This window comes from Cygnus atratus, chromosome 3, assembly GCF_013377495.2.
Source record: "Cygnus atratus isolate AKBS03 ecotype Queensland, Australia chromosome 3, CAtr_DNAZoo_HiC_assembly, whole genome shotgun sequence".
NCBI classification, from domain to species: Eukaryota; Metazoa; Chordata; class Aves; order Anseriformes; family Anatidae; genus Cygnus; species Cygnus atratus.
Window position 1 is genome coordinate 97,655,695 of NC_066364.1, and position 24,309 is coordinate 97,680,003.

The 24,309-nt window shown below is 41.9% G+C and overlaps 1 protein-coding gene across 5 annotated transcripts in view; it reads left to right on the forward strand.

Annotated features, from left to right (window-relative positions):
- The first annotated feature begins 15,909 nt into the window (after nucleotides 1–15,909).
- WDR26 (WD repeat domain 26) overlaps nucleotides 15,910–24,309 on the forward strand; it is a 30,894-nt gene continuing 22,494 nt past the window's right edge. Inside the window, exons 1-3 of one of the 5 annotated variants that reach the window (XM_035557001.2) lie at nucleotides 15,910–16,287; nucleotides 17,725–17,824; nucleotides 17,957–18,013. In XM_035557001.2, coding sequence (XP_035412894.1) covers nucleotides 15,932–16,287; nucleotides 17,725–17,824; nucleotides 17,957–18,013 — 513 coding nt within the window. In that variant the 5' untranslated portion in view covers nucleotides 15,910–15,931. Of the gene's footprint in view, nucleotides 16,288–17,194; nucleotides 17,220–17,408; nucleotides 17,478–17,724; nucleotides 17,825–17,956; nucleotides 18,014–24,309 lie in introns of those variants that run through there. The other 4 variants (XM_035557007.2, XM_050709557.1, XM_035557027.2 and 1 more) reach the window with 4 other exon arrangements.

Consider the following 24,309-nt stretch of genomic DNA (forward strand, 5'->3'; position numbering starts at 1 on the left):
GAGGCACACAATATAGACATAGCTAACACAGCCAAGAAGAGGGCTCTAGGCAATAACTGACTTTGCAGCCCTGTCTAATCTCCAGTTTTTTAACTGGGTACCTTTTGATGTTGATCCTCTTGCTGTGTAACTCTTTCTGCCTGCAAGGAGAAGCTTCTTTAGTTCCATGAGACATTCCCAAACAACAGATGGAACAATATATATAACAAGCATGTGATTCTTGGTCCACTGCAATTAGATGTTGTGAATTTTGATGGTATTCTTTTATTGAAAACATCACCAAGAATAAATGTTTTATGTTCAGTGATCCATAAACAAAATAGAATTGAATCTCTCATTTACTGGATATATGGGACTAAATCTGTATCCAATGCTCTGCAATAAAACACAGCACATAAATTAATGTTATGGTTTGTAGTATATATACGATGTATTCTACACAGAATAAATGGCATAAATAGTTGGAAGTGAATGGCTGCCAGACTAATATTAATTACACCTCACACCTTTATGAACATGCTGACTGAAGTACTTATCAACCATTCACACAAGCAATTTGCTCTAAGTCACATAATGAGTCAAAGGCAAACAAAGGAGGGGAAAGAAGGTCCTATTATCCTGCAGGGTTCTGCACTTGCCAATAAGAATTAAAAGCCATTTCGTACTTTGCAGTGATAAAGTAATTATTTAAAGTCATCATACATCTGAGCTGTAAACTCAGCATCACAAGATATAAAAAAAGCTTTGTATGAGTAAATAAAAAAATATATATACGTTAAACATAGTAAAGCATAAACTAAATGGATGAAAAATTTATGACTCCTAAAACAAAACTAAATGGATGAAAAATTTATGACTCCTAAAACAGTTTATTTTTACTATATGTACACATTATCGAAGAAAAGAGTAGTACTCTTAGTAGCACACATTTATTGTGCAAACCTCAGTATTTTGTGCAGCCTTTAGGTGCACTGCAGTCATTCTGTACTACATTTTCATCGTTCTTCCAATGACCACTGGGTGTCACAGTTATCAACAGGAAACTGCACTTGGCGGTTTTCTGCAGGTTTCTTTCAAAACACAGTCATATTATCAGAGATAATACCAGTTCCTTCATCTGTAATATTCATAGCTAGACCCATCCCAACACTAGAAGATGGTTTCCTCAATAAAAATAAAAATCAGCGTTAATACAAACAGTGTTCTTCTAGAAATTACAGTGAAATGGAAATTTGTCTTTTAAATTTAGTCTAGCTGTAAGATCCTATCGTACTGCATATTTGTGAAGTATTTTCTCTACTGGAGTGGAATGAGACAATTCTAGACTTCGTTGGCTGGAGGAGTGATTTCCATTTCAGAAATTCTGTGATAGGAGAATCACTTCTTTCCTCTCCATTTTTTAAGAAACCCACTCACTCAAAAAAAGTCTAACCATTTTGGCAGTATATATAAGAGTCCAGCCTTATGGTTCATATCCCAGCTCTTAGAATCATGCAACTAGCTGAGCTCATATTTTTAAATTTACAAGTAAGTTTGTGGTCACAGAAAAGAAAATGTGACCCCAGTATAATCAGTGCCTACTCAAGGTTACAGACTGCAACTTCAAATCCTATGAACTGCTTCATGTCTTTGTACAGTTGTCAGCTCCAAAGGGCCCAGCCAGTGTTATCCCCACCAAGGATCCTGCTGGATGAGGAGATGTGCTGGTTTCACCCACCCACATGTAGACCTTGTATCTGGAATACTGGAGAGCTGCTCCCTGCATCCAAAGTGTAGACAGCACCATGTGCAACATTTAAAGTAAATTATTTGCCATCATACAGACTAACATACTTCAAATTTTAAACCGTGTAACCATTAAGCTTCAGTGCAGACTCCACACACGCTCAAGAAACACCATCAAGAAGGGCTCGCATGGCTATGGGCACTTGGGAGATGGCTGAAGTGTGTCAGGACAAGCAGGCCAGTGCTCCTAATTGCCCAGGGCCACTGCGGTGTCTGCAGGATGCCTGGGAAGTACCTGCAGTATGTGTGCTGAGGAACTGCAGCTTGGAGTGCGTGATGAGATCAGTCAGGGACTCATGGTGGGGATCATTCTGGACAACAGAGTTTTGGGGATCTTTGCCAGGACCTGTAAGAGGTGAAGAAAGAAGGAGGAATCCATTTCCTGGCATATGCTGGAGTTCAACATTTGAGGGCTGAATGAAGGAGCTTGGGACTAATTCTGACCCTTCAGTCTCTGTCCCCACCAGCTGGGCAACTTGTAGCTGCTGCAACATTCCAAGATTTCTCATTTCCTACTTTTTCTTACCCATCTCCTATTTCAAAAAATGAGAGAACTAAAAAAGGAATTAGAGAAATAACTTAATCCCTAAAAATCAGGCTCAACAGAAGCAGCTGGCCTCAGTTCAGGTGACACTTTCAAGATACAGGCTGAGACATGGGCAGGTGAGACAGAAATGCCAAACAAGCTCTGTCATAATAGATGTGTAACACATGGCAGGCATCAGCCTCTCTCATATGCAATGTGTTTGGGGCCCTAGATTGCCTTAAGCAAATCTCTGTGCCCTGCCCAGCATTTCCAACTGGCAGCTACATAATGCTCCATCTCAGACACTTGCTTCCTAGTTGGCTAAAAAGACTCTCAGCTAGAAACATATTTTTCTTACTTTTTTCCTTTAACCTATTTTCCTCTGAGCCTAAATGTACACAAAAAGGCCTGCACTATATTCACTTAAAAGAATGTAAGCATTATCTAATACATAAAAGATGGATGCAGAAAGGAAGAAAATTAAGCTGTTCGTGCCCAGCATGGCACAATGAGAAGTAATGGGTGTAAACTGCAGGTGGGAGGTTTAGATTAGATATTAGAAATGGCTTTTTAACAGTAGGCATAGTTAAGGACTTGAATAGATTGCTGGAGGAATTTGTGAAGGATTTAAAAAACGGGTTGGGCAACCATCTATCAGGAATCGTATTGATATACTTGCCCTCAGACTGGTGCAAGGAATAGATTGCTCAAAGTCTCTTCTAGTCCTGTTATCCTGCGATTTTATGATCCAAGGAAGGATGATGGTGTATATTCTGCCAGTGATCAGACTTAAACAAATCTCACAGCAAAAATATAGGCAGTTTTTTTTTTACTTAACATAATCCCAATTCCCTTTCTCCTTACTCAAAAAAGCCTTCCTACTCTTTAACACGTTCAAGTGCACAGTTTAATACAGCCATTAAAATACTTAAAGCTTTGTACTAGCAGCACTGATAACTTTGCAGCAATAAAACAGCAAGTGATCTGAAATCTGTATTTCTTTTGACCAAGTTCTAGCCCCTTATACCCTTGTCTCCTCCTCCTTGTCCTCCTCCCCACCCCAACACAATACCTAATTTTCTAAATTACTGGAGCTATTATGCACACTTTCATTAACATAGCAGGTGCAGTTATTTAGACCATTAATGTCCTAGCAATAGTGTAAGTTGTGAGTGACCCCACTGCACATTAACAGTTCAGACACAAGAGGTGAATTGTGTTTTAAAATACAGCTGGAAATCTTCCACTGTACGCAAACAGGACTCAGTCCAGGGTCCTTGTCTGAAAGCTGCTCCCTTACTATCAGTCACTTGAGTTGGAGGAGGAGAGTGTTACGGATTAATTGTTTTTTCTCCCCTCCTCCCCCTCTTTTTTTTTCTTTTTTTTTTCTTTCTTTTTTTTGAGTTAAGAGGCTCTTTTCTTTCAGCTGAAGTTAAAAGCTGCCAGCAAGCATCAACAATGTATTTGGAAATTTTGGACTGACTCCTCACGATTTACCCATGGACTTCTTCTCCCCTTGCTATTGTATTACTTCTATACAGTCAGTTACCAAAAGCTTCTCTGACTCAAAATTATTCTTTCTGCTGTTTCCATTCACACTAATGTGACACTATTTCTCCTTTTCCCCCTTCCCATCCCTCCTCGATAATAGCTTCCTATCCCATAGTTTGAAAGACTGATGCCAATGTTGTACTAAATATCTGTGAAAATAGGGTTCATCTTGCCTTGTCCTATAGGGATTACTGGCACACAGATATTATACGCATTGTGTTTACATACTGTAGGTAATGGGATGAAATGTCAATTTGTGGTTATTACTACATACCTTACAAAGAGAATTGAAAAAATAAACAAAACAAAACAAAAAAATCCCTCCAGGAATTCTTCCTGAAAATTACAAAACAACTGTGAAAAACTAGATACAAAAAGCACGGTATGATACATCATATTGGGAATGCTCCTGTGTTGCTTACAACCACACGTCAAACCACGCTGACAATTACTGAACACAGCACTGGCCACAGAGCGGGGTCCCATGGCACCTGTTTGGTATTTGTGTCACTTGTGCTACATATTCTGAATAAATTTGGTTTAGCTACCTGACCAATTACTCATTTAAACCTACAGTTTAATGTAGGATATGACAGCACACCTCAGCGTAGCACTCCTACCAAGCTAACTCCAAAACAAGATGCTGTATAGGTGTGTCATCAGGGCACTCCACCCGACTAATGAGCATGGCCAGCAGCTGGGAAGGCAGGCAAGTGCCAGGGATCTGCTGCTCCCACTGCCCCAGGAGACTATAGGAGACTGGCTGCTTCCACTCTGCCTAGCCAACAGTCCAGTGTCTGCAGGAACTGGAGTGAGGAATATGCCAAATGTTAAACCCACCTCACTTCAAAGACTCTAGGAAATAGCCTTCTGATGTCTGTGTCGGACATACAGAAAGATCTCTCTCTGTTTTGGATGAGGGACCTCTTTAGGTAAGATTCCAGTCCAGCTAGGCATAGCCATCCTTCTTCTTCCCAGCAGAGTTACAAGGATGGCAATGTGATTAAAAGTTGCAGTAGGTTGGGTCTCGTGTTGTTATTGCTTCATTATATCATTCAAGAAAATGGTCACTTATTTCAATGGACTCTACTGTGGCTTAATTCCACTAAGAAATAAAAAAACAACACAACTGCAATGAAGCTGGAAGAATTACACAGGTTAAGTCAGTGTTACACTGGAATTCAGAGTGAAACTAATGTAAATCTCATTTAAGTAAACAAACAACAGGTCCAATATACCACATATATAAACTTATTGAAATAGAAAACTATGCAAAGTATCATTTGGGTTAACCACCACAGGTCACACCCAGTGAACCTCGCTCTGATTTTATTTATTCTTCCTCACATAAGACTTCCATACTGTAAGAAAAGCAGGATTAAGCCAAATGATTCCATGAAATCATTAGCTTCTCACCACAAAAACAAATCAGACACGCGTAAGAATAAAAAGCCAGTTTGGCGAGATACCATAGTGCCAAGCCAGGTCAGTCAGGTTATAATAATTTCTAATTAACACTCTTCCAAGTTTCAGTGTTATTTATTTCCACGTCAGTGTCACTCAGAACAATATAATTCTCTTCCCTGCCTTTGAAAACCTCTAAAACAACTGAAAGAAATATTTGCAGCCTGATCTGTACACATAGAATGTAATGACAAATAAAACTGATGGTTGAATTTGACAGCTCTTAATGAAAATATCCTAAGAAACGAAACGACTGATACAAGTCCACTGATTAAGAAAATAAAAGCATAGATCAGCATAGGTCAAATACCACAGGAGAGATGATTTCTACGTCTTATTTTGATTATGTTTACAGAAGCAGCAAAACTTTCCCCACTTCAGAGGTTTTACTGTGCCTTGCCCCTGAAAACGCTCCCTTTTGATAACTGGAGCAGTGCTGTTCTCTAATGATTACAATGGCCCAATATAAAATTGTGCAGGTTGAACCTGCTAGAAGGCTTCAATAAAAAACGAGATATTTTAATTATGTTTGGGAATTGCCTGATGGTACAATAGCCACCCATGCAATATTATTCAAAAGGACTTGTTTCAAAAGCGAAGTCATGAAAGCAGTTCTGCTGACAATCTGAATCTGCCTCTACTTACTGTATTCAAAATATCTGGGTTTTGTTTCACACATTAAAGTATTTATAATTTTAATTCATGTTTATAGATATATTTGTTACATAGGTAAAATGATAAAAGACATTAGATCTTGGGAGGCATGGATAAAATTGTAATTCCTATGACAAACTTTAAAGAATATGTAAAATAGCATGGTCTATATTTCATGTAATAGTTGCCATACATTTTTGTTAACAATATTATTTTTGTTAATGATATTAAAATATTAGTATTTAATCAATGATAAAAGTAAGTAGTAGAGTAATATATTAGTTCTGTATGAAAAGACAGATTAAGATGTTTTAGCAATAAATATCCCACAAGATTTCTACAAAGTCATAATGTGTTGATACCAGACATTTTAAGGTATATGTATGGTCAGGCATTTATAACAATGAAGTAGATTTCCCTAAGTCTTTTCTCAATATTGAAATAATGCCACCAAAATATTGCTGAAGAAGGCTTTTTAAGCATCTCTTGTGGGGTAAGTGACCTTATTAAATTTAAAAATGAATATGAAAAAAGAGAATTGTTTTAGGGACCAAATAGGCATATTTTGGAGTTTTGTTGAGAAAGCTTAGCCCAGAAGACCAACTGCATCCTGTGCTGCATTAAAAGAGGAGTGACCAGCAGGTTGAGGGAGATGACTGTCCCCCTCTGCTCTGCCCTTGTGAGGCCCCACCTGGAGTGCTGCATCCAGGTCTGGGGCCCCCCAGCACAAGAAGGATGTGGGGCTAGAGAATGTGGATGTTAGAGAACATCTGCAGGAGGGCCATGAAGATGATCAGAGGGCTGGAGCACCTCTTCTATGAAGACAGGCTGAGAGAGCTGGGGCTGTTCAGCCTGGAGAAGAGAAGGCTCTGGGGTGACCTCATTGCAAACTTTCAGAACTTGAAGGACTTATAAAAAAGATGGAGAGCAACTCTTCGCTCGATCAGGTATTGACAGGATGAGGAGGAATGGTTTTAAACTAAAAGAGGGGAGATTTAGATTAGAAGTTAGGAGGAAATTTTTCACTCAGAGGGTGGTGAGGCACTGGAACAGGTTGCCCAGAGAGGTTGTGGATGCCCCATCCCCAGAGGTGTTCAGGTTAGATGAGGCCAGGTTAGATGAGGCCCTGAGCAACCTGATCTAGTGGGTGGCATCCCTGCCTATGGCAGAGGGGTTGGAACTAGATGATCTTTGAGGTCCCTTCCAACCCAGGCCATTCTATGACAGGATACCTGATATCTGTCACTGTTCTTATTTCTACCAAGGAAAAGAGAAATGAGATAGACAATGACAGATCACCAAGAAGTGATGTGTCAGTACAGCTCCAACACAGAAATCAACTCTGAACAGCTCGTGAACTGCATGCAGTTCACGAGCCACAGGTTGGCCTCCCAGTAATATGGGAGTAGGTGCTCAACTGTCATACCTTACTGTGACTGTCAGTGTCATATTGGCATCTTTGACCCATGATGACACTCTTTGCAAATTCAAATCTACCATTAAAGTGATTGAACTTATGCCAGAATTTACCTCTTTTAACTTTACTCACCAAGAAGATAGTTATGTAGTCTAATATAGTTGGACTAGGCTCCCCCTAATGTCAATGGAGAGAGGCACCAGAAGGTGATTCATCCCCTCCTAAAATAAGTATCTGGGATGAATCACCTCTGTAACTGACTCCATCTCTCCAGAGGATACCTAGAAAAATAGCTTGGGCTAGTTGCTTAACTGACAGATACATAGAGTCAGATGAGATGAATATCACAATGTACGTTTTTTTGTTTGTTTGTTTTAAAATAAAGTTCTGTCAAAATTTTCCTGCTAATATTGCTATTACAACAATAACAGCAAAGCAGATTTCTCAAACTACCTACTTTGTATTTCTGTCAATGCTCCTGACAAAATGGAATTCATCCTGTTCAGCTGTGTCATTGGCACTACACATCTTTGGCACCACACTTCTAACAGCACATGGGGATTCTCTTAGCTTCAGGGAAAGTCAGAGCTCATTTCAGAATGTACTGTGAAGTTTCAAGTGGCTATAGTGTGCAATACAGCAGTAGTTAAGACTTACAGAATCACAGAATCACCTAGGTTGGAAGAGACCTCCAAGATCACCTAGTCCAACCTCTGGCCTAACACTAACAAGTCCTCCACTAAAAGCCATATCCCTAAGCTGTACATCTAAACTCCTGTTAAAGACCTCCAGGGATGGTGACTCAACCACTTCCCTGGGCAGCCTATTCCAATGCCTAACAACCCTTTCAGTAAAGAAGTTCTTCCTAATATCCAACCTAAACCTCCCCTGGCGCAACTTTAGCCCATTCCCCCTCATCCTGTCACCAGGCACGTGGGAGAATAGACCAACCCCCACCTCACTACAGCCTCCTTTAAGGTACTCATGGAGCGCGATAAGGTCATCCCTGAGCCTCCTCTTCTCCGGACTGAACAATCCCAGCTCCCTCAGCTGCTCCTCGTAAGACTTGTTCTCCAGACCCCTCACCAGCTTCGTTGCCCTTCTCTGGACATGCTCCAGGGCCTCGATGTCCTTCTTGTAGTGAGGGGCCCAAAGCTGAACACTGTGCTCAAGGTGCGGCCTCACCAGAGCTGAGTACAGGGGGACATCTTTCAGATGATAGATTTGTTATAATTCATAACACTAAGTTCCAACTGTGACAACGTGGCAAATAGTACTACACATGGAAGCATGTCTATGTAGGCACTGAAATATGCCTTTGGGACCAAGCCTTTGGTCCCAATTTTGAAAATCTTACCTTTCCCCCTTCCAGCTGGAACTAATCCCCATCATGCCTCTCAGCGCTGTGTGGATACAGCAGGACATGCTCCACTCTCAGATGTGGCATTCGGAAGAAGTGCTATTAAATAGGAGGTGCTTAAATAAAAGACATTGGTATTTATAGAGAACTGGGAATGAATTCAGAAATTGTATAGGCCTAACTGACTATCTTGTATTAACATGCAGTGACAGATAAAAATAGAAATGGCAATATATAGCGTGTCCTTCCTATTAGTCAAACTGATAATGCCAAATGAATGTTAGTAAAGCCCTCCTATCATGCCATGCTTCAAAAACTCTCTTGGCATTCTTCTTTAAGAGAGAAGCCACAAAAGCATAAAGGTTTAATTTGCATGTATTTGAAATGACTATATTATTTACGAGGCAAAGATTCAAATAACTTATATTAGTCACCTCAAACAAATGTCAGTAAAAAATATGTCCACCTATATTCCACAGACTGTATCCTCTTGAAAAACAAACAAACAAAAACCAGCCAAGTTAGAAAATTTGGGGACCATTACCTTTCCTATTTGAGAAACCAGGTTGTTTTATTACCTAAAGCCCAAATATTTTTGTCAAAGACAAAAATAAAAATAAAAAATAAAAAAATAGCAGGTATTTGAAACATTACAAGGTCTTAAGTATGAGTAGTAGTGTCAGAGCTGATGCACTGTAAAACTTACAAATTCGGTGAAGTGGTGAAGATTTTTTACCATGTAAATGTATGGAGCCACATGAGTGCATTTTTTCTCTAACTTCATGGCTTTTTATTTCTAATGTAAATAATATGCAACAACAAGGATGGAGAAGTTTGTGCAGGAAGTTGTACTTTAAGCAAAGACACAGTTGCAGCAAAAACTAGTGACTTCACCTTAAAATAAGGAGCACTTAAATAGTAGTGCAATGACATTGTGACAATAACCTTTAATCTCTTGTCCAAAACATGTAAGGAGGGTCTGGTGGTTCGCATGCTTTTTTAAACATAGAGTTTGGAAAACCATATATTCCTGATTAAGAAGGAAAAAAAGATTACTAAATAATCCCTGGGCTCCAAGGAGCTATTCACAATCTCAACATTAAGATATAATCTGCTGGTGATTACGTAATAACTTCCCCTCTCTGCCCATTTCAGAGTGGATATGCGATACTACAGCCAACATGCCTGGTCTTGAATTTTTAGTTCCAGGTGCAAGAGCTCATTGCAATATAACCCTCTAGAGAAAACAGGAAAAGGAGAGAGAAAGGACTACCATACATGTCACTCTGGGAGAGCCAGGGCACAATTCAATGGCTAGGCAACAGAAAGCGCAGTGTTACCCCACTCAGGGTTAAGCTCTAGGAGCTATGTAGGAGTTGGCAGACACAATTACCAAGCCTGAAATAACAATTGCCTTGAGAGCCAGCACAAAGTAAAAGGCAGGGGAGCAATCCGCAAGTAAGAAAATAACTGCAACAATAGAATGATAAATCTAGTCTTGCACATAAACACCAATAACCCATCTGAGTTCTGGACACAAACTCTACACGCTAATATTAAGGACTACGCAGACTACAGGAGACATTCTAAACAATGGGCCTGGAAAACCCCACAGAACAAAATCAGCTCCTACTGCACACAAACTCAGAGTGCGATTCAGTAAGTGTTAGAATTAACATTTACACATATCAAGGTGTCAAGAAAAAAAAAAAAGTGCAAGCATGCTGCTATTCTGCCTGTTGCAAGTGTGGAAACATCTCTTGGTGACCTACCATCTTTCCAAATCCAGGCTACAAATAACTTTCTAGTGTATCTCAACGTGACTGATACACCACACTACACACAGACAGATTTTGCAGGCTGATATCTAGGGTAGTCCCAGACAGATAAATCATGCATGCAAAGCAAGCCTGACATGTAAGAGTCACAGCATATGCGATATTGTCTTGCTGTACATGCTCAGAGAAGTTGCACAGTAAGTACAAGCCTAGCTTCAGACCTCTTGCACATGCATGCTTTATCTGCCCATGAAGATAAATTCAACTTGTCCCAATACATGGCATCCTGGGCATCCAGAAAGACATAGGAAAATGCATGTCATGTATGTTCTTTATATGAGAAGTTGTATTGACCACACAACAGATTGTCTTAAACAAGATATTCCATACTACATGGAACCTTCAGCACTTTCTGATATTTTTGTTACCATGTCATGTTGTGATTGCCTAGGAGAGTGCAGAGGTCACCATCAGTCTAATGCACATGACTTTGGTGGACAGAAGACATAGTGTGATTACCTAATACTTAATTAAGTTGCAACAATAGCTCTAATGCCCTTATCTTTGCCAACACAGCATCCTTACTGAAGCTTTGGGGCATAGTATCAGTAACCCCTGAGACATGACATTTATTGAGTCACCAATATTGCTCCCCCATACCACAGGGATTCTTCCAGGAAGTATATTTAGAATCGTAGCAAAAAATAAAGTTGGGAGAGATCCTCTGGAGGTCACTTATTCAACCTCTAGCTGTTTTCAAAGCTAGACAAGGTTGCTCAGAGCTTTGACCAGGGCCTTGTCCAGTCCAGTTTTTAGTACGTCCATGGATGGAAAGTCCACAGTCTCTCTGGGAACCTGTTCCAGTATATGACCACTTTCACTTTGAAATTTTTTCCTATGCACAGTTGGAATTTCTCCAGGTGCAACTTCTGATTTTTGTCTCGTCCTCTTGTTGTGCACCCTGAAGAGAAGCCTTGTGCTGTCTTCTCTGTGATTCCCCTGGGGAAGCCGACCACTGCAGTTAGATCCTGCTGCAGTCAAACCCACTTCCTCAGCTTCTCCTTGTACACCACCTGCTCTAGCCCCTACCACCCTAGCAGCCTCTCCTGAACTTGCTCTAGCCTGCTCTATGTCTCTTGTACCGGAAGACCCCAAACTGGACACTGGATATCAAATGCGGACTCACCAGTGACACACAGAGAGCATATACCTGCTGGGTACACTGATAATGCAGCCCTGTAGGTGTTGAAATTCCCGTGCTGAACTTCCTTTGTCCACCAGGATGGGCAGTCTCCTAGTCTCCTTTTCTGCACTCTGCTACTGGCCACAGAAGCTAGGGAGATGCAGAAGGATTTTCTTCCTATAAAGGTCAAAGGAGGCATTGAGAATCTCAGCCTTTTCCTCACTCTTTACCACTAGGTCAGTGACTAATTCTACAGCAAATTTTCCTTCCCACATTTTTCTTCACCTTCCTTTTGCTGCTGTTCTTGTAAAAGCCCTTTTTGTTGCACCTCACATTTATTCTTTTCCTGTTTCAACTCCAGCCAAGCTTTGGCTTTCCAGACTCTGCTCCTTCACTAAAATACTGCCCATCTTCTGCATAAGGTGATGGCCCAGTGTGGTTTGCTTACAAATCCTCTATCTACTGACTGCTTTCTAGGAATGCTGTGTAAGAAAGGTGGTTGTTTTTCATCTGTGTCTCATCTTTTGAAAGTTACATGCATAGGCAGGTGTCTGTTCAAGCATTTATTTAGTTGTTACTATGAAAAAATGCCATTATTCTAAACCATTCTTTCTTCCTTTTTTGTTTTTAGTCGTTTTGCTTCCAGTAACCTCAAATTCAGTGCAGAAAAAAAGGAAAAGGAAACTGTGTGTACGGTGGTGGTGGTAAAGGCACAGGGGGTTGAAACTAGGTGATCTTTAAGGTAGGTGCCTTCCAACCCAATCCATTCTATGATCCTAAGTATACACACATGCATCTGACAAGAGGAATCAAATGGTTCCTTATGCTCATAGTGCAGCTTTGACTACTAACCCATCTCTCCATGATTTTCTCTATTTTGTAGCATTTCAGCTCTGCCTAAGCAGCTTCATATGATTACCATCAAAAAACCAGCCCCTTAATGAAAGAGTTCCTTCCTATTATTCAGATCTGGACTTCCTACCCCATCCTCTAAAGCAAAACATACTGTACTTCAGTAACATGGTTGATATCATCACAGCTGTATTTAAGGTTGCCTTTTTTTTCTTCTTGTGGGTGTTTATAAATTTGTCAATTTTCATTGCTGAACTGTTACATCTCTTCTCTACTTTTGGGAAACTCTGAAGTTGTCTGGGTACAACGAATGCATACTTCATAATAAAGTCTTCTGACACAAGTGAGATGTGTTGTATTTAACTGTTGATTTGCCAAATTGCTTAATAGAAGCATGCTTATTTGGACTGCCATTAAATTGGTTGGCTCTCATGAGAGTGTGAAATAGAGGGTTCCAAATCGGTGCTCAACTACTGAAACATTTCCCAAGCATGGTGTCATTGTCCCTTTCCCAGTTCTCCTTTTCCTTTCTGCATTATAAGGAGGAAGGTCTGCTAAGCCACAGACCTGTCTCAGGATCCCCTCTTGGTGATGAAGAGGAAAGAAAGGAGCAGGAACTGCTCCAGGAACTTTCCACACATGGGCTAGGATCTGGCTGAGGCACACTCTCCACACCAGGGGCTCTGAATCATTCTCCTGCACTTTCATGTCAGCTGGGATCCTGAGAAACTTTCAAGTGTCGTGTCCCAGCTTCCCCTGGCACGGAAGCCAAGGGCCTGTGCCATTCCAACACCGAGCTTCTTCCTCCAGTTCTTTGTGTTTCTCCTGGGATATTTCCTCCCCCAGGGAAGGAAATGAGGCAGGGAGGGGGTGTAAGAACTTTCACCGTGATTAATGCAGCAATATGTACCTCTTAAAAGCGATATTTTAGGTTCAACTCCAAACACTGCTCTTACTCCCTTAGAATATTTAATTGAAATGAGTGGGATATATTGCTACTCTGCAGGAGCCTTTCCCACCACGGATAGGTATATAGAGCTGCTTATCCATATATCACCGAGCTACAGTAAAGGGATTCTTCTTCTTTCATCACAGATGTGCTCTTCACAGACTCATCAGCATCTTTCCTCCTTCCAACTCCTCCAATGTGACTGACACAACACAGGAGTTGGTGTGTGGGAGCAGCAGGCTACATGCAGGTGATCAAAGCAGTGACTGATGAGGGAAGGCCAGGCTCTCCAGGCACTGCAAGAGGAGCATGGCAGATTAAAGCAGCTGAAGGAACAGTGTCACAAACTGGTAATGTTGGTAAAGGGCTTTCACTGGACACTGAGCAGGAAGGAATAACAGGCAACTTTACCTTCTTGAAAAAACGCATAATGCTCCTTAGTTTGCTTTGTAAGGCATCTCCACAGGCTCTGTGTTGCTCTGGGTGCTGTTCCTGCAATCTTACCCCAAATCATTGGATTATAGACTCAATCTTGGCAACTGGAGAGTGAGAGGAATGAGGAAGATGACCTCAAGAATGAAGAAGAGACAGAGCAATGGAGATGAGAAGAGATAACAGCTGTGCTGAAGTGGCTAAAACACAAGCAATGCATTCTCCAGTAGTGGCTGGTGAACTACGGAAGACAAAACCAAAACGGTTCTCTCTCTCTGGAAGACCAATGTTGAATTTAATCCTACAGCCACACCTGGGCAGAACTCTGTGTGACAAAGCTTTTTCCAGCCTCTCCCTCTGATTTAAGTGTGCTTCAGCTGTTACCAGTCAAATAGCTTTTGAGACCTATGAACAGGGGCAAGCTATGGTATCTACTTCAACTGTCTCCATGCAGTCTTGTTTTCTCTAGTTTCATTCTTTTGAAGTATTTTGTCTCTTCACAAACTTCTACACTGGTCTTGAGGCATTTTCCCTCAGTCTGACTTCTTCAAAGTTGTACTCCAAAGAAAGCACTATTGTCCAAACTCATCTTTTTATCATTAATTGGAAATATTCAGTGTTCTTTAAACCTTGGTTTTTGAAAGCAGATGATTAGATGTTAATCTCTGCTTCCATTAATGAAAACACTTATTCCGCTCTGCATTTTGGAGGAAAGTTTCAAAGTATCAAAGATGAAAATTCCAGGCTCTAAAACCAAACAACACACAACGTATTCTTTCAAGAGACTATTTTCAAACAGGATTTTACTTGTCTCATGACTTTTGACCAGAGGCTTGGCTATGGATTTCAGTTTCCATCACACAGGAGGCAGACATAAAGACTTCTCTGAGCAGAGACTGGAAACCCCAAAATGCCCAATGTCTTCTGACAGACTATCCTGGCAAACACGCCCCACGCCTCAACGCTTCTGTACCGTAACATGTCAGATCCCGTACAGAAACACCATGTTCTCCCTCTTTGGTGCTAACACACATCACGACTGCAGAAGCCATGCCCGGGTCCGAGCCCTACCAGTGACCAACCTTAGCAACGAGAGGCCGCTACGTCGCCAGGTATTTCTCCTTTTTAACACCAACCAAACGAAAACAACCCCAAAACCCCTCCTGATTGCTTCAGGAAATTTCCGTAAGCCCCCCCCACCCTGGGGACGACCAGCTCCCAGCGAGGCGCCCCCGGCACACACCTTCACACCTCCCAGCCCCGGGCCCTACGTGCACCAGGCGGTGCCAGGCGGTACCCCCGGGCCGGGCCGGACATCTCCAGCCGCGCCCCCGACCCCCCACCCCGCCACCGGCCCGGGAGGCGGCCGTACCCCCCTGCCCCTATAGCGCCCGCACCCCACCCCCAGCCCCGGGCGGCGGAAGTGTGTGTAGGGGGCAGTATAGGAATTTCCTGTGACGTCCCGGCCCGGACTCCATTAGGCTGCAGCTGGGCTGAGAGGAGACAAACCCGGCGGGCAGCGAGCGGAGCGGGCCGGGCGCCTGGGGCTGCCGGGCGGGGGCTCAGGGCAGCGGCGGCCGCCATCGCCAGAGGGAGCCCCGAGCGGGCGGCGGCGCTGCCTCCGGGACCCCCGGGGGCACAGGGCCCCGCTCCGCCTCCCCTCACCCCCGCCGCCCCCCGCCTCCCCCCTCCTCGCCCCCCCGGCTTCCCACCACGGCCGCTCTCGGCGAGGAAACTCTGGCCTCCGCTTCCTCCTCCTCCGACTCGGACACCGGCGGAGCCTCCCCGCCCCCGCGGAAGAAAGCCCGGGCCTCCCCGGCGGCGGCGGCGGCGGAGGGAGCAGGAGAGCCCGGGGCTTCCGCGGGCAGAGCAGGCCTCACCTCGTCCCAGTCCCCCTCGCTCCCCGCCGGGCTCGCCCCCGCCGCCGCCCCGCTCAGAGGCAGCAGCAGCGGCAGCAGCGCTAGCAGCGGCGGCAGCGCCATGCAGGCCAACGGGGCAGGAGGGGGCCAGCAGCAGCAGCAGCAGCCTCAGCTGCCGCAGGGCCCGGAGCTGGGCTGCCTGGGCGCCCAGAACGGCGAGGCCTCGGCGGGCACGACCGCCGGCGACCAGCTGGCGCACGCCAACGGGCTGCTGCCCTCGGCCAACAGCGGCGGCGGCAGCCCCGGCGGCCTCAGCGTCAACAACGGGGTGCCCGCCGCCGGGGGGCCCGGCCCGGCCGCCGCAGAGCTGGGGGGCGGCGGCGGCGGCAGCGCCCTGAAGAAGAAGAAGCGGCTCTCGCAGTCCGACGAGGACGTGATCCGGCTGATCGGGCAGCACCTCCACGGCCTGGGCCTCAAGTAAGTGGCCGCGGAGGCGGGGAAGGGCGAGGGGGAGCGCAGCTGGGGGCCGGGAGGGACCCCCCGCGCCGGGGCTGGGGCCGGGGGACCCCCCTCGCGTGTCGCCGTCCTGCGAGGGGAGGCCGCGGGCAGAGCTGGGGCGGTAGGAGGGCTGCCGGGCCCCTCGGCGGCCAGGAAGGGGCCTCCGGGGGCAAAAGCTGCGCTGTCGCTCCCCCGCGAGGGGGGAGCGGTGCGGGGGCAGCTCTCCGCGGGGCAGGGCCCCTGCCAAAATGGAGCCGGAGGCGCCTTCCCCTCGGCCGTGCCCGTCGCCTCTCGGAAGGGACAGGCCGGGAGCTTCCTGGGCCGGGGCCGGCAATATGGAAGTCGAGTGCGATAAGGCGGATCGATAGCGATGTGTTAGCGGGGGAGAAGTTGGCTGGTAAACGTAATGGTGCCCGCACAGCTGGGCGGAGGGGGTGGCTTTCTGCAGATGAGCTCCAAGGTTTCGCTTGTCAGCTGGCAGAAATTAAACTGTCACCGAAATAGGCCGTTTTGTTTCTGCGTGAAACCCTTCATCCCTGCAAACGGTGAAGGCCTTTGCAGATTTGTTCCGGCCACATGTTTTTGATAATAATCTTATCTGGGCACCGGGAGTGAGCGTATTGGATTTTGAAATCGGAATAAGGAAAATAATTTTACAGTGGAGTAAGGGAGGCCTAAGAATTTAATCACAACATTTGTGTGTGCGCGCGCGTGAGTAAAGCTAAAGGCAACACGTCGTCATTTTGGAGCAGGAATCCAAAGTCTTCACGTAGCTACCGCAGAACAAGTCTTCAAAACACTGCAGGATGGGTCAATTATAAAGAACTTAGTACATAAAATAAATTGCCCCTGACACAAGAAGCAAGTTTACAGCAGCAGACAACTCGTGACTGTTCATAGACGACACCACAGTAAATAAGCTATTTTTAGTGTAAAAGGGGGAGGGCTTACAGGTTCACGAGTTTGTTTATTTTATTTTAAGGAGCCAGTCTTCTGATACATGATGAAGAAAAAATTAGGCCTGTTGTAGATGCAGTAGCTCTCTGTGTTGTTTTATGGGAGGTGGGGAGGGGGGCAGGGATTAGTAGCCAGTAGCTAACAGGTTTATGGTCTGTCTCTTCCTTCATGAAGCCTATCTTCTATGCAGGGCTGGCTGTTTGTGGTGGCTGGTAAGTCACATACTTCATGGTACTTCAGTAAAGCTATCAAACTAATTGATGACTTGTTTTAGACATAGGCAGCTGTTTACATGTCTCAGGCAACTGAGATAATCTTTTGGACAAGTGTCTGAATCTGGTCATAGTGTTCTTACTTTATTAAACTTACGTTTGAATATGGCTAACTGTTATCATAGCAGGCGGTGTATTTGTGAGGGTAAAACTGGTCGGGTTTTTTTACACTGTATCTCTCCTGCAGCCAGACTGTTGATCTTCTCATGCAAGAGTCAGGATGTCGTTTAGAACATCCTTCTGCTACCAAATTCCGCAATCATGTCATGGAAGGAGAATGGGATAAGGTAACGTAGGGATTATAGGACTGTATTAACCACTGTTTAAATTCATAGTATCTGTGAGAGTATTCAAAATTCACCCTCCTTATATACTTTTTGTTTTTTTTTTTGTTTTTTTTCTTATGCCAATTTCTGCAGGCTGAGAACGACCTGAATGAACTTAAGGCCTTAGTGCATTCTCCGCATGCAATTGTGGTAAGAGACACACTTGAACTCTTTCAGAGCTGAATAGCTGGACTAGCTGTAGTAGTATAATCTTGTACTATGGAGCTAGTTGTCCATAGTTCTTGTTTTCTTTTTTAAGTGGCTTGCATGCTGTCTCAAACATCACAATAATTTTAACTTTTAATTCACTTTTGGAATGTGAGATAGGAGGTCCAAAAGTATTAAGACTAGTATTTGGTGTACTGAATGTTTAAATGTTGTTAGGCATAGTTAACGGATAAAATATAAATCCTCTAACAGTCCTAAAATAAGTCAGTTTCCATAGAAATTGCTTATGTTGAATACTAATTTCAAATTTGAAATAATTCTCACAATTGCTGTCTTTATTGGAGTTAGGTTTTCTTAAGGAAAGAGAAAAATTTGGAAGTAAAAGTAATACCAACATGGAGTTGGCATTGTAATAGCACATCCCATGAATATAGAGGCTGCTATAGAACATGAACAATACTGTTGCTTTTCCAGATGGCTTCTAAAGAGCAAATGTATTGCTGTTTGGGATTTTGTTTAGAGCTTTTTCTCTTTGGGTGGCTTTTTTCAAAGATGAACCTAGAAATAGACATTTGCAGGTCCTGTGACTTGACAATTACAACAGCTGTTACAATTTCTGTTACTTTGAGGAAAGTGTTTCTTGGTTTGTTTTTTTTCTGTCTTGATTTCAAAAATGACTGCTTAGCTCTGTGGACTGCTTGTTCTGCTGTGTTTATTTGTTAATTTTAATGATGTGAAGTTAGGACAACCACGGTTACTTAGGACGAAAAAAAGTGGCAGTGTTTTTTGAAGTGTCTGTGCCTGTAAACAATGAAGAATCAGCTGATGGCTGCTTAGTTCTACTTCTAGCTGATTCATTTGTTGTCAAGACTATTTCCTGCCTGGTGGGGGAGGGAGAGAAAGAGAGAGAACAGGAAGTGAAGTAGGAAAAACAGATGTTTAACAAAACATCAGAGTTCTACTTGAAAAGTTCACATTCTGTTCTGTTAATCTGACCAAAACTTAACGCTTCTTAACTAGACCAGTTGTACGCTTTTTCCTATCTCGAAGACTTGATGAAAGTAAGATTTACTGTTCAGATAGTTCAGAATATCGCATGCAGCTTTTGATAGCTTATGAAGACTGAAAGTATAAAGCCACTGTGCATGAATATGAATGTGGGCATTTGAAGCAAATTTTCTCATGTTTTTAACTTTGGAAGTTACCAAGTTTCTTCATAGTATTCAAGTGCTTTATGCCTCTGAGAGTTGAGAGGGTTTAACTGTATCACCACTGTACTCTTCAGAAAAACTTATTGGGGGGGAAGGGACACTTGTCATCTGCTATCTTGGACAGCTTTGAAAGCATGCTCCTGTTCTTTAATGTTGATGTTTAGCTGCTTGAATAAAACTTGGTACAATACAGATACTTGATTTAAACTGAATTTTACCTAAGGCAAATATTAACTATTTAAGTCATTCTCTTTTATCTAAATTTTATCTGATTGAAGACAGAAAAGTCTTAAACATTCTGTGTCTTCTTTAATATGAAAATGATAATTTGCGAGGATAAGTACAGTTCTCTCTATCCTCACCCCCCTTCTTCCATGTTTTCTTGTATGCGATTTGAGACGATGGGTGGGAATTATTGTAGTCAGCAACTGGAAAACTAGCACAAGACCATTACAGGTAAGAAGGGATGCTTTATACTCTGTAGGTAATCCAGACTGCAGTGAAGACAGAGCTAATGAAGATGACATGTCCAAACAAGATGCTGCTGCTCATTTTCAAAAACAGAAAATGAGATTTTTGGTTTTGTTTGACTCCTGACCTGTTACTCATACTGTATGACTGGATGTCTTAAAAATGTGTGCATACAAGAAGAATGGGTACCTAGAAGCTTAGATGACGCAGTGTTTAACAAAGTAGGGTGTGTGTGGTTTGTATGATTTTTTTATGTGACCTGGTCAAAATAACCAGGATATATAACTTCTTTTGAAATGTCTATTCAGTGAAGGGGTGATATATGTACTTTGAAAACTCTACTTCTGTTTTAGTTCCTGTGTTTCTGCAAGGTGCTATAAGTTCTACAGTTGATAACACTGATGATGAAATGTCTGCTCTCAGTTTGTAAACTTTTGATGGCGTTTTAAAAAGTGGTGTGTGGATGTATGTGTGGGAAGTCTACTATTTCTGTTTGCATCAACACAACTGACGGCTGTATACTATCAGTATAGTCTGATTAGTCATGTTTATTTTTCCAGCATATAAGATACAGCTGTCTTGAGACAAACTGTAGGAAAACCTCCGAGTTGGTTCAAGTATGATAATTACAGTTTTTCCTTTGGTTACAGGTAGGAAATATAATCTGTAAGCCAGCCCAATGTTTTGCTTAGTGTAGGGCTACTCAGACATACTATAACATCTCTCTTGGGTAACTAATTGGCCGTAGGAAGGAATCACGTGTAATTATAGTCTAGAATATACTTTTCAGTTGTCTGCGCTTTTGCTTCTTTTCACTTATTTGGGTTTTCCCCAAGTTCTGGAAGTATACAACCTGCAGCAGGCAATACAACATAGGCTACCTGTCTTGTCATGTGAGTGAAGTGCTCCACCTGCCTGTAGGGTGTCTCTCTTGCTACCAGCATTAGGGGCAGTTCCCCATTGGAATGAATTACTTTTTAAGTGACAAGACTTGGTATGGTTGAAGCCTTGTTAAATTCTATAGGGCAGAAAATAGTCTGGCATTATTTCTATTTTTTTATTATTTCTGTTTTCATCAATTATTCTTACATTACCAAATCTTACGTTTAAGTTTGGGATGGTTTTAAGTGTTTTTATTTATCTGTGTTGTACTTCTGTACAAGACTATCAAAGTACTAAAGATACAAGTAGTCGAAAACGGAGTTCTAGTGCTGCAGGTCTATAAGCAGATAACTACTGTGTTGAGTGTATGTCTTGAAACATCAGGTGATGATTTGAGCATGTCTTTTGGTTACCTTTTTCATTTCAAAGAAGAATTGTTTCAGCAGCATTTGTGTTTATTTTGAACTATCGACTCTTAGTGCAGTAATGAAATTGTTTTGGAACTTGTCAAGATATGGAGGTCATAAATAACAAAATCTAATCCTTAAAATTAGGTTCTTATGTGTCTTAGTCTTTAAACTCCTGAAGATTTGCTACTGTAACCAGCGATCAGAATGGCTTATTTTCTTGACTATGGTGGGATTCTTGTCCTGTCATTTTTTAGTTATGTTGCTGAGGCTTTTACCTTTAGTTAGTACTGGTGAATAGTGCTTCAGTTAGTGCTGGTGTATATAAAACTTTCTAGAACTTAGGCTCTGCAAGGGGCTTTATTACAAATAGTGAAGAACTAAACATATGTGTTAGTAATTGAAGGCTGTAGTTTGGAGAAAGCAAAATGCTAATAGTATGTACACTTAAACCAGACCGAAACCACAACTCTAGTGCTATTAATTCTGTCTTCATTTTGTCCCAGGATGACCAGAGGCTCAGCTTACGCTTCTATAATAGCTTCTGGAAACAGTGAAGTGATGCACTTTATCCTCTTCCGCTCTATAGAGTTGAAAGACAGGATGAAGTGGTACTAACTGAAAAAGAATAGTCACGCTGTTATGATGATACTGTTGTGTTGGGATTCTTTCATGGCTTCTGTAGATTGAAGAATCTTTGCTATAAGCTAAGTGATGGTAGTATCTGGATTTAAGTTCTTCAGCAGTGAAGAGTGTAATGATGTTGAATTTCCATTGCAAATGCTGAAATGAGAACAACAAATCCCAGGCACTTGTGTTATATTGTACGTGGTCTAATTTGGATTATAATAATTCTCATTTCCGTTTTTCAGAAGTCAGCTAACGAATCTGGATAATGAGTAAGCTGTATTTGTGCGTGCATTGCATCTGATCAGTTTTATGCTCATTGTGTTCCACTTAAATAGCGGGGTTTCTGTTTTTACTCCACAGTTGTTAACATTATAACTGATTCTTTCTCATCCTAGAAGAAATTCCTTGGGCTCTAGAAAAGATGTTGTACTCTAAGTGAAGTACTTCTACCCTGAGAAGATGGTATTGCAAGTAGTTAGCAGCGCTATTACTAGGGTATATAGAAGTAGTTGAGAGAAAATGAAGGCAAAAGTAACATGCTCAGTGAAATGTTTGTTAGACAAGAGACAGTAGTTGCACAAAAATCAGTGGTAGGAGGGAAGGAGTGTCCTGATATCAAAAATGGTTTGAAATACAAGGTCACTGAAGTCTGACTCTTTGCTTTAAGGAGGCTGTATTCATAGTGTTGTTTGAGCATGCTGTAGGGTAAGTTTTGGAGCACTTATCAAAATAGTATAGGAAATCAATTTAGTTTCCCTATCAACACTTTCGATAGCATAAAGGCAGGGACTGCATTCTACAATTTAAAGCTGATTATCTTTTATTCTCATTCTCCATTATGTTAACAGTAGACTTTTACATGAAGCGTATGGTACTACATTGTTTTAGATGCTTTTGTATTCTTAATATGCCAAAGTTGCACATGGCACTGTGATTTTCCTTAATTATATTTTCTAAACCAAAACTGAAGTATGTTTCTCTGGATGACTTGGCAACAGCATTCTGCATGGTAGAGTTCCTGTAATGGTTCCGTGCAATTGGAATTGGGATTGTCAATGCAAAAAATGTTTCGTAGGTTTTTCTTGTGTTTTTTTTAAACTTTCCTCTGAAGAAATGAAATTGACATGCCAAGCTCTAAAAGTATAAGAGGGAGTAATTAGTAACCATATATGTATCTGCCTTTAAGGAAAAAGACAATATAAATTTAGTAAGCACTATATGTAGAGACTAGAGAAGAAGAGTTGGAGGAGTTATAGCTTCTGTTACAAACTGGAAATATGAGGCAATTTTTACGTGGTTATCATCAATGTCAGGTGACAAAGAGGAAAGAAAAATTGTATGTGACTACTGTCTGAGCACCTTCATGCATCCTTCTGAGCTTGTACACAGCTAGGAAAGGAAGCTCTTATCCCTCCTGCTGCTGCTATATAAGCAAACAGCATGAGGTCTGCTGGCCTAGTGCATGGAATCAAGCACTGAGGTCAGTGTGGTTTTTTGGTTTTGTTTGTTTTTAGTTCTCTACGTATCTCCAAAACACTATAAAGCTGCTGTTTTACCTGGAGGAGGGAAAGAAAGAAAGAAAGAAACAAACAAACAAAAAAACTGTGCAGTGATACTCTGTTTTCACACATAGTTCTAACAATTCCAAATAAACTGAAGAGATGGATAGGGGATGTAATATAGGAATGCCTATCACATAGAGAACAACAGAGTGCTGCAGACATGTTTGAACATAAATCACCTTTTCTCTGCAATGTTTTATGCTTCACAAAGTGGTGAGGTAATTTAATAGCATTGTATATAGAAATACTATTCTTTTGCAGAAGTTGAAATTGCTTTGTTCTTTAACTTCAGTTTTTACAGCTTTGAAGCCTTAAACTTTCATGTAAATGTTAACAGGACAGGGACATCTTAAACTTCCAATTAGCCCTTTATTTAAGGAGGCTAGCAGTGTGTTTGAAACTAACAAGTAAACATTGACCAAATATGAGCATGAAAATAGTGAGGTACTTGAGATCTGACGAAGCAAAGGAAACTGGTAATTGAAATGGTCGTGTATTCATTAGAAAAGCAGATGTGATTTGCTGCATTTGGTGTTTTTTGTTTCTCACCGGTATGTTTAAGAATGTACATTTTCCTCTAACTTGGTGAGTCTTCTTGTAAGAGGAAAAAGACATCTCTAGTCAACTGCTAGCAGTAATGCAATATATATGAATATATGAATATAACATAAAATATATGAATATATAAAAATATGAAAACACTGACTAGTTGGTTTTGTTCAGAAACAGTCAAACTATGTAAAAACTTAGTATAAATAGAAATTTCTAGGACTTTGGCTTTTTGAACATTAAAGTTAATGCCTGCTTTTTATCCATAGATATTAGTTGTTAGAGTAGCAGGCTTGATTTTTTTTTAAAGAATCAAAAATTGTACAAGATAAAAAGAAAACTATGAAACAACAGTGATTACTTCTGATAACTGAAAAGTGAAGTGATTCCTAAGTGTAGGAAACTTTTTTTTCCTTTGTACTCCTGACAAATGATAAAACACCCAAGGAAAACAAATTAACATGTAATTATAAAACATGACAATAAAAAAAAATTTTGACACTGCCTGAGGTCTTATGTTATGCAGCTATGCAAACGATCCATGTCAGCTTTGGTGTAAGCAGTTT